This window comes from Oncorhynchus masou, chromosome 24 (genome assembly GCF_036934945.1).
Source record: "Oncorhynchus masou masou isolate Uvic2021 chromosome 24, UVic_Omas_1.1, whole genome shotgun sequence".
NCBI classification, from domain to species: Eukaryota; Metazoa; Chordata; class Actinopteri; order Salmoniformes; family Salmonidae; genus Oncorhynchus; species Oncorhynchus masou.
Genome location: NC_088235.1, coordinates 110,601,145 through 110,613,135, shown reverse-complemented (window position 1 = coordinate 110,613,135; position 11,991 = coordinate 110,601,145). Strand labels below are relative to the sequence as shown.

General features: G+C 44.5%; 1 protein-coding gene across 2 annotated transcripts in view; it reads left to right on the top strand.

Moving 5' to 3' along the window:
- Positions 1-4,009: 4,009 nt before the first annotated feature.
- atf6 (activating transcription factor 6) overlaps positions 4,010-11,991 on the top strand; it is a 121,037-nt gene continuing 113,055 nt past the window's right edge. Inside the window, exon 1 of one of the 2 annotated variants that reach the window (XM_064936140.1) lies at positions 4,010-4,251. In XM_064936140.1, coding sequence (XP_064792212.1) covers positions 4,155-4,251 — 97 coding nt within the window. In that variant the 5' untranslated portion in view covers positions 4,010-4,154. The remainder of the gene's footprint in view (positions 4,252-11,991) is intronic. The other variant, XM_064936142.1, reaches the window with a different exon arrangement.

Here is an 11,991-nt window from a genome sequence, read left to right as displayed (position 1 = left end):
GGGGTGTTGAACTACTGAAGCTGTGGGGTGTTAAGACTACTGGCAGATGCATTATTTTATTTTGCCATTCCATCTAGATCTCTACCATCATCACCTAAATTCCAAGCCACCTCCCAAACACAAATATATACACACGCACACGCACACACACACACACACACACACACACACACACACACACACACACACACACACACACACACACACACACACACACACACACACACACACACACACACACACACACACACACACACACAATGAAGCAACCCTTTGGCCTAATCCCTTTGTATTCACAGCACCATTCCCACCAAACAATGTCCTAAAGCCTAATCCCTCACCCAACACAACAGACCTGGGCCACCTGCTAGCACAGCTCTTATAGTGGAGGACAGAAGCAGAACAGAGAAGGAGCAACACTGACCAACCTAGAGTCAGGAATGTGTTAGCCCACTGAACTAAAGCCTATGCATCAGCTTGAGGATCTTATAGTCTTCGGGTCTAAGGCAGACGTTACTCATCACATGAGCCTAGTTCACCGAACGACCTCCATTACACATGCACAGCAAAAATAACCCTGTTGAATGAAACACACATACACATCACAGAACACCGAATACAGAACACAGAATACAGAACACAAAACAGTCAATGCCTGCAAAAATACACTCTTTTCCCTCTCTCTCTCTGGCTGTGCTTATAGTGTGTTTAAGGGAAGTCATGGGAGACACTTCTGTCTTCATCTGCTTCTGTCCTCATTAACCCATCTCCATCATGCTTTATCAAACCCCTCTGCTCCCATCCCCCGTCCACCTACACCCCTACCCCCTCCCCATATATAGGCTTGAGATGATAAATGTTCCCCTTCCTCGTGGCTGCTGGGATGAGACTATGCCACACAACAGTAGCGAACATCATCCATCTCACAAACACAAAAGATTAAATGTGGCAGACCGGGATTCTGTTTGGTAGGGATTGATCTTTCTTTTTGTTTATAACTAAGCAAGCTCTTGTCTACCTCTCTCTCTCTCTCTCTCTCTTTCTCTCTCTCTCTCTCCAGGTCCAGGGACTCTGTCTCTCTAACCGCCCTCTCTCTCTCTCTCTCTCTCTCTCTCTCTCCCTCCATCTCCTTGGGGTCCTCTTTATCTCATTTTGTTTCCTTCCCTGTGTGGTTAGTTGGCAGGGAAAGTGCTCTGGTGAGCATGCCAGGAATGAGAATATTTTTCATGAGTCTCGATGATAGAGCTGGGCTAGTATTAAATTCCCATATGAATCAGATCTGCTCTTTCTCTCCCTCTTTCTCTGTCTCTCTCCCTTTTTCTTTCTTTCTCCCTCTCCACCTCCATATTCTTTCCTTGAAGTTGTTGTCTTTCACCAGCATCCCTGATAGCCAGCCCCAGTAAGGGGCGGGGGGAATCTAGGCATATGCAACATGAAATGGTTGGCTTTCCACTGGTTCTCTGGGAACAACAAATGAGTGTAGAGTAAAAGAGGGGAACAGACCTAATACAGTCTATGGCAAATCCATGAAACAAACAAACTGGTGGTCTCAAAATTTTGCTCCATTTTGCTCCTTTGCACCCCCATTATTTATATCTCTACTTTGCACATTTTTCCACTGCAAATGTACCATTCCAGTGTTTATTTTTTATATATATTTTTTACTTGCTATATTGTATTTACTTCGCCACCATGGCCTTTTTTGCCTTTACCTCCCTTATCTCACCTCATTTGCTCACACTGTATATAGACTTATTTTTCTACTGTATTATTGACTGTATGTTTGTTTATTCCATGTGTAACTCTGTGTTGTTGTACCTGTCGAACTGCTTTGCTTTATCTTGGCCAGGTCGCAATTGTAAATGAGAACTTGTTCTCAACTCGCCTACCTGGTTAAATAAAGGTGAAATAAAATATAAAAATTAAAAAAGACACAATGTTGAGTCTCATTCTTGTAACACTTTTGAAGATGAACAGACGCCAATCTATGAGTGTAACAGGATGGTAAAGGAGCCGTCAGTCTCATGCGTGCTGTTTATCCCACCTCATCTATGAGTGTAACAGGATGCTAAAGGAGCCGTCAGTCTCATGCGTGCAGTTTATCCCACCTCATCGATGAGTGTAACAGGATGGTAAAGGAGCCGTCAGTCTCATGCGCGCTGTTTATCCCACCTCATCTATGAGTGTAACAGGATGGTAAAGGAGCCGTCAGTCTCATGCGTGCTGTTTATCCCACCTCATCTATGAGTGTAACAGGATGCTAAAGGAGCCGTCAGTCTCATGCGCGCTGTTTATCCCACCTCATCTATGAGTGTAACAGGATGCTAAAGGAGCCGTCAGTCTCATGCGTGCTGTTTATCCCACCTCATCTCCTCATCATGTACAGGTACAACTAACTGTATTCTGTTCACTTAGACAGCATTGGATCCAGTTGTAAACAAACAGAAAGGATTAGAGGAAACCAGTAACTAACTCACAGTAAAAATCCTACAGAAACCCTGCAGGTTGTTTCACAGGAAAGAGGCCACAAATACCATGTGGGATTTTTCCTGTAAAATCCCTGTAATAAAGGATTGCTGTAGGATTTGCACAGATGTATTTTTTATCCCGAATTAAATGAGATAGTCTGAATGGACTGTTATCAAGACAATAGTAAATTAATGGCCTGCTAAGAATTATGCAAATTACAATGTAATTACAATGTTGTGCTTCAGATTTAACTACCAGTTATGATCTAACGGAAAAAATGAATCATACCCAGACATAGCAGTTTCCATAGCAACGGACGTATCCAAATCCCCTAATCGATTTTACACAGATGTTCCGTTAAACCGTTCTGACTTCTGGCATTAGGGTAACCTGTTAATCTCCTGTCTGGTTCTAGGGGCTTAACACACAATCACCACAATGGGACCTCCTAGACCTGGACCTATCGTCAGGTTAAAACACCAACGCCACTACCCACCATACCATGCGCCTCCAAACAACTACCACTACCATTCAATGGCATTATCAGTTAGTAACACAAGACAATCAAGAATACATCAACCTACCAACAGTGTTGATTATGTTTTAATGGTCTTGTTACTTTGTCACATAATGATCGGGTAAAGAAAGAGGTTAAATATCTTTATCTGGAGCTGTTCTTATAGAACAGAGCGGATCCAATCCATCCAATGCGTAGGGAGGTAATCAGGAAGACCACCTCAGGTTAAGCCTTCCATGTCCCAAGTTGCCCAGGACAGATTATTCCTAGCAGGCACTTGCTACTGATCTTTACTATGCCAATGTGAGTGACCTGCGGCTGGGGCATTTCGGAATCACCACTAATGTCTAAGAATATACCTGGAAAGAACAGGCTTCTATTGTTACCACAGAACAGGGCCCCGGCCCAGCTTGAACTGACTGGCATGTCCCCATCTGTCTGTCTGATCGATTGGAAAGGAAACCTAGCTATGGAACGTAGCTGGGCTATTTCAGCTGGCTGATGCTGTCTCACCTTTCAAATGTGTATACAGCATTTCCAGATATAGTCTACAGTAGACCATAGTCTGAGTGGACAAGGCCTCTTTCACTTGGAGGATATAATTGTAGGACTATTTTGTTAATTGAAACATATTTGAGGCTGCTACTGGGGTGGAACTGGTGAATACTTGTGTTTTTGGGGTGTAGTTGTGTTTTGAATTTAAAGGCATGAATAGACGTCGCTAGACGATTAAATCAGAACGTCAGCTTTCTCTGCATAAATTAACCTTACTCAACCAATGATGCCCTTCTAACCCTAAGCCTACTGTTGACAAAATATCTGTCCCCTTCACTTTAGGAGTAATATAAATAATCGTTTTAAATTGGGATGACGGATATGGCTAATTGTGTGCACCCACTGGTTGAGGAAAATTATACTTTTTAGAACCTGTGCTTTGCTGCAACCTCATGGTGTATCTCGTCATTACAACCACCGAGGGATTTATATGTCCTTCTCGGGAGCCGTAGATTTACGGTAAAGCAAGACGTGTATCTTCTTTTTTTTCGTAGAACAGGAAGAACATTTATCTGTGAATACGAACCAGTAACATGTACAGCCGATGCTAAGCTTATGACCTATTAGAATAAACTATTTCTTTAAAATCGGTTACTAATGTATTCGTGGAAGGATGTCGTCCGATTTAATGTTAGACTTCGAGACTCAAGAACAACAAATGATGAACAGTGAAACTGGCACCATGTCCATCGACCAGGATGGCGAGTGGGGTAAGCAAGCGTCACTTGCCAACAGCTAACGCTAGCCTGCTAGTGTACCGTTAGAGAGAGACACTAACTCCTCGGAAATATGTACCACAAATGTCAACATGTTGGTTGTGTTAACGATGATTATAGTCTATCGAATGAATGTTCTTCATTTGCCATGCTTGTTGCTAACATGGTAGCTAGCTAGTTATTTGGCAAGCTGGCTAGCTAACGTTTAACTGCCTCAAGTCAGTAACCGCTATCGCCCACTGGTAGCTGTTGCCATGTCTAAAAATAACGTTTTACAATCTGAATTCTCTACAATCAAAGTTAAATTATTTGTAACTATCTCTGCCCTGTACGAATATATTTTATTATTATTATTATTATAAAAAATATGTTTGTTGTGTGTGGGGGTACTAGCTTGCCTGTTAGGGGGGGGGGGGGGTATGAATTCGCGAGAAGAGATACAAAAAAATTAGATTGCAAAACGTCTAATCCTTTTAGTCATAGATATGGCTAGCCTTAGCCCAAAATGTACTCTTATTAAGGAGCCAACTGTTACATTTTAAGCAAAGAGAGAACATCGAGACAGATATTTAACCGGATATATAAATGTGAAGCATCCGGTTGGCGTTTCCAATCGCTATCAAGATGGAGCTAGATGGAATTTCTGGCCGATATTTCTGCTTATTTCCTCATCGATTAAACATTTGATCTCAATGCAGTTTTCTGTTTCTAAAACTAGAATCTATTACGAACAGAGTGGACACATGTTTGTAGACTTTACCGTTTGCCAAAGTTTCCCCCAAAATAGCGTTGTTTAGCAGGAGTGTACTCGCATTTCATAGAGTAGGCCCTCCCTAAAGGAAATATGCAAATACATGCTAGAACGCGCCAATCGGCTCCTACCAGGTGTCATTTGCTGACATGCTGTGTGGTCTTTCTTGGGTTAGTTGTAAAAACCCTTGCTTTACGTTATTTTCAGAGGTAGACTGGCTCTTGCGGCCAAAACAGCCAAATCGAAACGTGAATCGATTATCAATTGCGGTAGGGTTCAAGAAACATAAAGCCCTTTACTTTAATATCATATCAAAATCATTTCACTAATGCAAAATATACACTTACTGTATGTACACAGTTTTAACCGGCTTCATCACAGTTGCAGCCAACTGAATTTTTTAATTGACAACACGTTTCTGTTTTCACGTTTCTTCAGTTGCACACAGGTGTTCAGAGCATGCTAGACAGCTCATTTCCACAGGTGGCTTTGTTTTACGGCTGTCTTCCGTAAATATGCTTTGTAACGAGCGTAGGGGCTCTTAACACAACTCCCTCATACAGAAGATACCTTGGTCCAATGACTCTCTTATGTGTTATGTAATGGAACTGAGAGTCATGATCAAATCAAATTTATCGGTCACATACATGGTTAGCAGATGTTTATTGCGAGTGTAGCGGAATACTTGTGCTTCTAGTTCCCAGACAGTGCAGCAATATCTTAACAATTGCACAACAAATTCCGAATACACACAAATCTAAACTATAAGAATGTACATATGTTGATGAGCCAGGCTAGCCTAGGCTCTTTTAGAATCCAAGAGTGAAATGCTTACTCACCTCTCTATCACACCTACAGGGTCATTGTGCAAAATGGCACGTAGCATCATCTGGATTTGTGTGCAACAAAAAGTTCAACATTCACCTTCTGCTACCATTTCTGCCAAGCCGTCTTCACATACAGTTTGACCCGTACGTTCGATAAATCCAACACCACACAGAACGTCCTGCAGCTGCCTCTGTAACGCAACGCTGCAAGGCAAACGCAGCGTTTCATTGGAAATGAATGGACTTCTGGTGTACCAAAACGCAATGACGCTGTTGGTGTGATGGAGGCTTAATAACATGTAGGCTCTAGTGTTGTCACGATACTGGAATTTTGACTTCAATACCTTTTAGTATCACAATACTCGATACCGTCACGATAATCTACCAAAACAACACCAAAATGATACCAGGCATATTAGCCAAAGTCACAGAATGGCACTTAATCCAGACAAATCTTTTGATTTCAATATCATTTTTTATTTTACCTTTATTTTACTAGTCAAGTCAGTTAAGAACAAATTCTTATTTTCAATGACGGCCTAGGAACAGTGGGTTATAACTGCCTGTTCAGGGGCAGAATGACAAATTTTGTACCTTGTCAGCTCGGGGATTTGAACTTTGTCCAATGCTCTAACCACTAGGCTACACTGCCGGCCCATTACTTTAGTAATTTTAGATTGTTTTAATGTATGCATTAATGAATCAATTATACAGTCAAACATTCAATTTGACTTTGGCCAAAAAAAAAAAAAAAAAAAAAAAAATCTAACTACATAATAGAAATCATTTGTTTGAATAGTAAATCTGTAGTCTGTTGATAAACTGGGTAAATCAAGATGTAGCTGAGACTTATTCACAATGCAGGTGAATGTATATCCAATAGGACTGTGTGCAGGCATTGAGTTATTGAGCTTGTTCTGGCTTTTTTTTGTTTTCATGGATGAAAAGAAATCTGTTTCTTTTCCATTTGGGTCTTTTATTTTATAATGCGGATCAACAACATTTGCATAGAAGAAGTAAATCTCTTTTTATAAAAGTGTGCACCGTCTCTTTAAAGGGGCAATCAGCAGTTGTTAAATCCATTTTGGGACGTATAAATGTACTGATATGTATCCATTGATTCCTAAAGAATATAACTTCTAAATGCCTCATGAGCTTAGTTCAACTGTCACACCCCATCAGAACCCAAAATTACAAGCTTGTTTTACTCCAACGGTGTAAACATTGAAAAATGTAAACAAACACTATATATAGCCTCAAAACATGGTTAAAACTATAATTTTCATATCATGGCTGGTCAGTCCTTGCATCCATAGCTCTGTCTATGAATTTGTGTTTACATTTCTCCAGCCACATCCCCTCAGCTTTTCACTGTACCAGGGGCAGGGACGCCGGCGTTGTTATTGTTTCTATTGCTGCTTGAGACCCACGACATTTACACACAGTCTGTTCGAGGCTCGAGCAAAGATGATCTTGACGGGGGGGGATTGTATAACTGAGGAGTGTTAATTTACCTGTTTCCATACATGTTTCATTTTAAAACATGTATCTTACAAAAGGAGATGTTTAATCTAACTGCTTAACTATTTATCTGTACATGGAATTGTATTCGCTGTTTTCTTATAATTTTTTCCCTAATCTTTACAGGAAAATGTCACAGGAACTATCTGATGTGTGGAGACATTTCACTGCAGCTAATGTAAAAGGAAAAGCAAATACTATGAGATGTTTAATCTAACTGCTTAACTATAACGTTTTTGGTGACAATCCGCTTTGTAATCCAGCAATATTTTGTGTTATTGTGAGTATCACAAACAAGGTAATAGGGTAGTGAAGTGATTTTAGATTCAGCTGTAAGCTAGCAAAGAAAGCTAGCATACAAAGCTAGAAGCTACCAGTGTCTTCTTGCATTGTAAAGTGTTCTAGCCTTTAATGAACCATTGTTTTGTGAACAGTAATGAACAGTTTCAACATTTCTACATGCTGTGTTGCGTCGATCAAGTGAGTTAACTTCTGTGCAGCATAATGTGATGCAGCCCAGACTCCCAGTGGGTTCAGTGGTTCCTCAGGACAGACTAGAGACAGAATGAGAGGGGAGCTAACATGGTACAGTCCAGACTCCCAGTGGTTCCTCAGGACAGACTAGAGTCAGAATGAGAGGGGAGCTAACATGATACAGTCCAGACTCCCAGTGGTTCCTCAGGACAGACTAGAGACAGTATGAGAGGGTAGATAACATGATACAGTCCAGACTCCCAGTGGTTCCTCAGGACAGACTAGAGACAGTATGAGAGGGTAGATAACATGATACAGTCCAGACTCCCAGTGGTTCCTCAGGACAGACTAGAGACAGAATGAGAGGGGAGCTAACATGGTACAGTCCAGACTCCCAGTGGTTCCTCAGGACAGACTAGAGTCCAAATGAGAGGGGAGCTGACATGGTACAGTCCAGACTCCCAGTGGTTCCTCAGGACAGACTAGAGTCAGAATGAGAGGGGAGCTGACATGATACAGTCCAGACTCCCAGTGGGTTCAGGGGTTCCTCAGGACAGACTAGAGTCAGAATGAGAGGGGAGATAACATGATACAGTCCGGACTCCCAGTGGTTCCTCAGGACAGACTAGAGACAGAATGAGAGGGGAGCTAACATGATACAGTCCAGACTCCCAGTGGGTTCAGGGGTTCCTCAGGACAGACTAGAGTCAGAATGAGAGGGGAGATAACATGATACAGTCCAGACTCCCAGTGGTTCCTCAGGACAGACTAGAGTCCAAATGAGAGGGTAGATAACATGATACAGTCCAGACTCCCAGTGGGTTCAGTGGTTCCTCAGGACAGACTAGAGTCAGAATGAGAGGGGAGCTAACATGATACAGTCCAGACTCCCAGTGGTTCCTCAGGACAGACTAGAGTCAGAATGAGAGGGGAGCTAACATGATACAGCCCAGACTCCCAGTGGGTTCAGTGGTTCCTCAGGACAGACTAGAGTCAGAATGAGAGGGGAGCTAACATGATACAGTCCAGACTCCCAGTGGGTTCAGTGGTTCCTCAGGACAGACTAGAGACAGAATGAGAGGGGAGCTAACATGATACAGTCCAGACTCCCAGTGGGTTCAGTGGTTCCTCAGGACAGACTAGAGACAGAATGAGAGGGGAGCTAACATGATACAGTCCAGACTCCCAGTGGGTTCAGGGGTTCCTCAGGACAGACTAGAGTCAGAATGAGAGGGGAGATAACATGATACAGTCCAGACTCCCAGAGGTTCCTCAGGACAGACTAGAGACAGAATGAGAGGGGAGCTGACATGATACAGCCCAGACTCCCAGTGGGTTCAGTGGTTCCTCAGGACAGACTAGAGTCAGAATGAGAGGGGAGCTAACATGATACAGTCCAGACTCCCAGTGGGTTCAGTGGTTCCTCAGGACAGACTAGAGTCAGAATGAGAGGGGAGCTAACATGATACAGTCCAGACTCCCAGTGGTTCCTCGGGACAGACTAGAGTCAGAATGAGAGGGGAGCTAACATGATACAGTCCAGACTCCCAGTGGTTCCTCAGGACAGACTAGAGACAGAATGAGAGGGGAGCTAACATGATACAGTCCAGACTCCCAGTAGGTTCAGTGGTTCCTCAGGACAGACTAGAGACAGAATGAGAGGAGAGCTAACATGGTACAGTCCAGACTCCCAGTGGGTTCAGTGGTTCCTCAGGACAGACTAGAGTCAGAATGAGAGGGGAGCTAACATGATACAGCCCAGACTCCCAGTGGGTTCAGTGGTTCCTCAGGACAGACTAGAGACAGAATGAGAGGGTAGATAACATGATACAGTCCAGACTCCCAGTGGTTCCTCAGGACAGACTAGAGACAGAATGAGAGGGGAGCTAACATGATACAGCCCAGACTCCCAGTGGTTCCTCAGGACAGACTAGAGTCAGAATGAGAGGGGAGCTAACATGATACAGTCCAGACTCCCAGTGGTTCCTCAGGACAGACTAGAGACAGAATGAGAGGGGAGCTAACATGATACAGTCCAGACTCCCAGTGGTTCCTCAGGACAGACTAGAGTCAGAATGAGAGGGGAGCTAACATGATACAGTCCAGACTCCCAGTGGTTCCTCAGGACAGACTAGAGTCAGAATGAGAGGGGAGCTAACATGATACAGTCCAGACTCCCAGTGGTTCCTCAGGACAGACTAGAGTCAGAATGAGAGGGGAGCTAACATGGTACAGTCCAGACTCCCAGTGGTTCCTCAGGACAGACTAGAGTCAGAATGAGAGAGGAGATAACATGGTACAGTCCAGACTCCCAGTGGTTCCTCAGGACAGACTAGAGTCAGAATGAGAGAGGAGATAACATGATACAGTCCAGACTCCCAGAGGTTCCTCAGGACAGATGAGAGGCAGTATGAGAGGGGAGATAACATGATACAGTCCAGACTCCCAGTGGTTCCTCAGGACAGACTAGAGTCAGAATGAGAGGGGAGCTAACATGATACAGCCCAGACTCCCAGTGGGTTCAGGGGTTCCTCAGGACAGACTAGAGACAGAATGAGAGGGGAGCTGACATGATACAGTCCAGACTCCCAGTGGGTTCAGGGGTTCCTCAGGACAGACTAGAGTCAGAATGAGAGGGGAGCTGACATGATACAGTCCAGACTCCCAGTGGGTTCAGGGGTTCCTCAGGACAGACTAGAGTCAGAATGAGAGGGGAGCTGACATGATACAGTCCAGACTCCCAGTGGGTTCAGTGGTTCCTCAGGACAGACTAGAGACAGAATGAGAGGGGAGCTAACATGATACAGTCCAGACTCCCAGTGGGTTCAGGGGTTCCTCAGGACAGACTAGAGTCAGAATGAGAGGGGAGCTGACATGATACAGTCCAGACTCCCAGTGGGTTCAGGGGTTCCTCAGGACAGACTAGAGTCAGAATGAGAGGGGAGCTGACATGATACAGTCCAGACTCCCAGTGGGTTCAGTGGTTCCTCAGGACAGACTAGAGTCAGAATGAGAGGGGAGATAACATGATACAGTCCAGACTCCCAGAGGTTCCTCAGGACAGACTAGAGTCAGAATGAGAGGGTAGATAACATGATACAGTCCAGACTCCCAGTGGTTCCTCAGGACAGACTAGAGTCAGAATGAGAGGGGAGCTAACATGATACAGCCCAGACTCCCAGTGGGTTCAGGGGTTCCTCAGGACAGACTAGAGACAGAATGAGAGGGGAGCTGACATGATACAGTCCAGACTCCCAGTGGGTTCAGGGGTTCCTCAGGACAGACTAGAGTCAGAATGAGAGGGGAGCTGACATGATACAGTCCAGACTCCCAGTGGGTTCAGGGGTTCCTCAGGACAGACTAGAGTCAGAATGAGAGGGGAGCTGACATGATACAGTCCAGACTCCCAGTGGGTTCAGTGGTTCCTCAGGACAGACTAGAGACAGAATGAGAGGGGAGCTAACATGATACAGTCCAGACTCCCAGTGGGTTCAGGGGTTCCTCAGGACAGACTAGAGTCAGAATGAGAGGGGAGATAACATGATACAGTCCAGACTCCCAGAGGTTCCTCAGGACAGACTAGAGTCAGAATGAGAGGGTAGATAACATGATACAGTCCAGACTCCCAGTGGTTCCTCAGGACAGACTAGAGTCCAAATGAGAGGGGAGCTAACATGATACAGTCCAGACTCCCAGTGGTTCCTCAGGACAGACTAGAGTCAGAATGAGAGGGGAGCTAACATGATACAGTCCAGACTCCCAGTGGTTCCTCAGGACAGACTAGAGTCAGAATGAGAGGGGAGCTAACATGGTACAGTCCAGACTCCCAGTGGGTTCAGTGGTTCCTCAGGACAGACTAGAGTCAGAATGAGAGGGGAGCTAACATGATACAGCCCAGACTCCCAGTGGTTCCTCAGGACAGACTAGAGACAGAATGAGAGGGGAGCTGACATGGTACAGTCCAGACTCCCAGTGGTTCCTCAGGACAGACTAGAGTCAGAATGAGAGGGGAGCTGACATGATACAGTCCAGACTCCCAGTGGTTCCTCAGGACAGACTAGAGTCAGAATGAGAGGGGAGCTGACATGATACAGCCCAGACTCCCAGTGGTTCCTCAGGACAGACTAGAGACAGAATGAGAGGGGAGCTGACATGGTACAG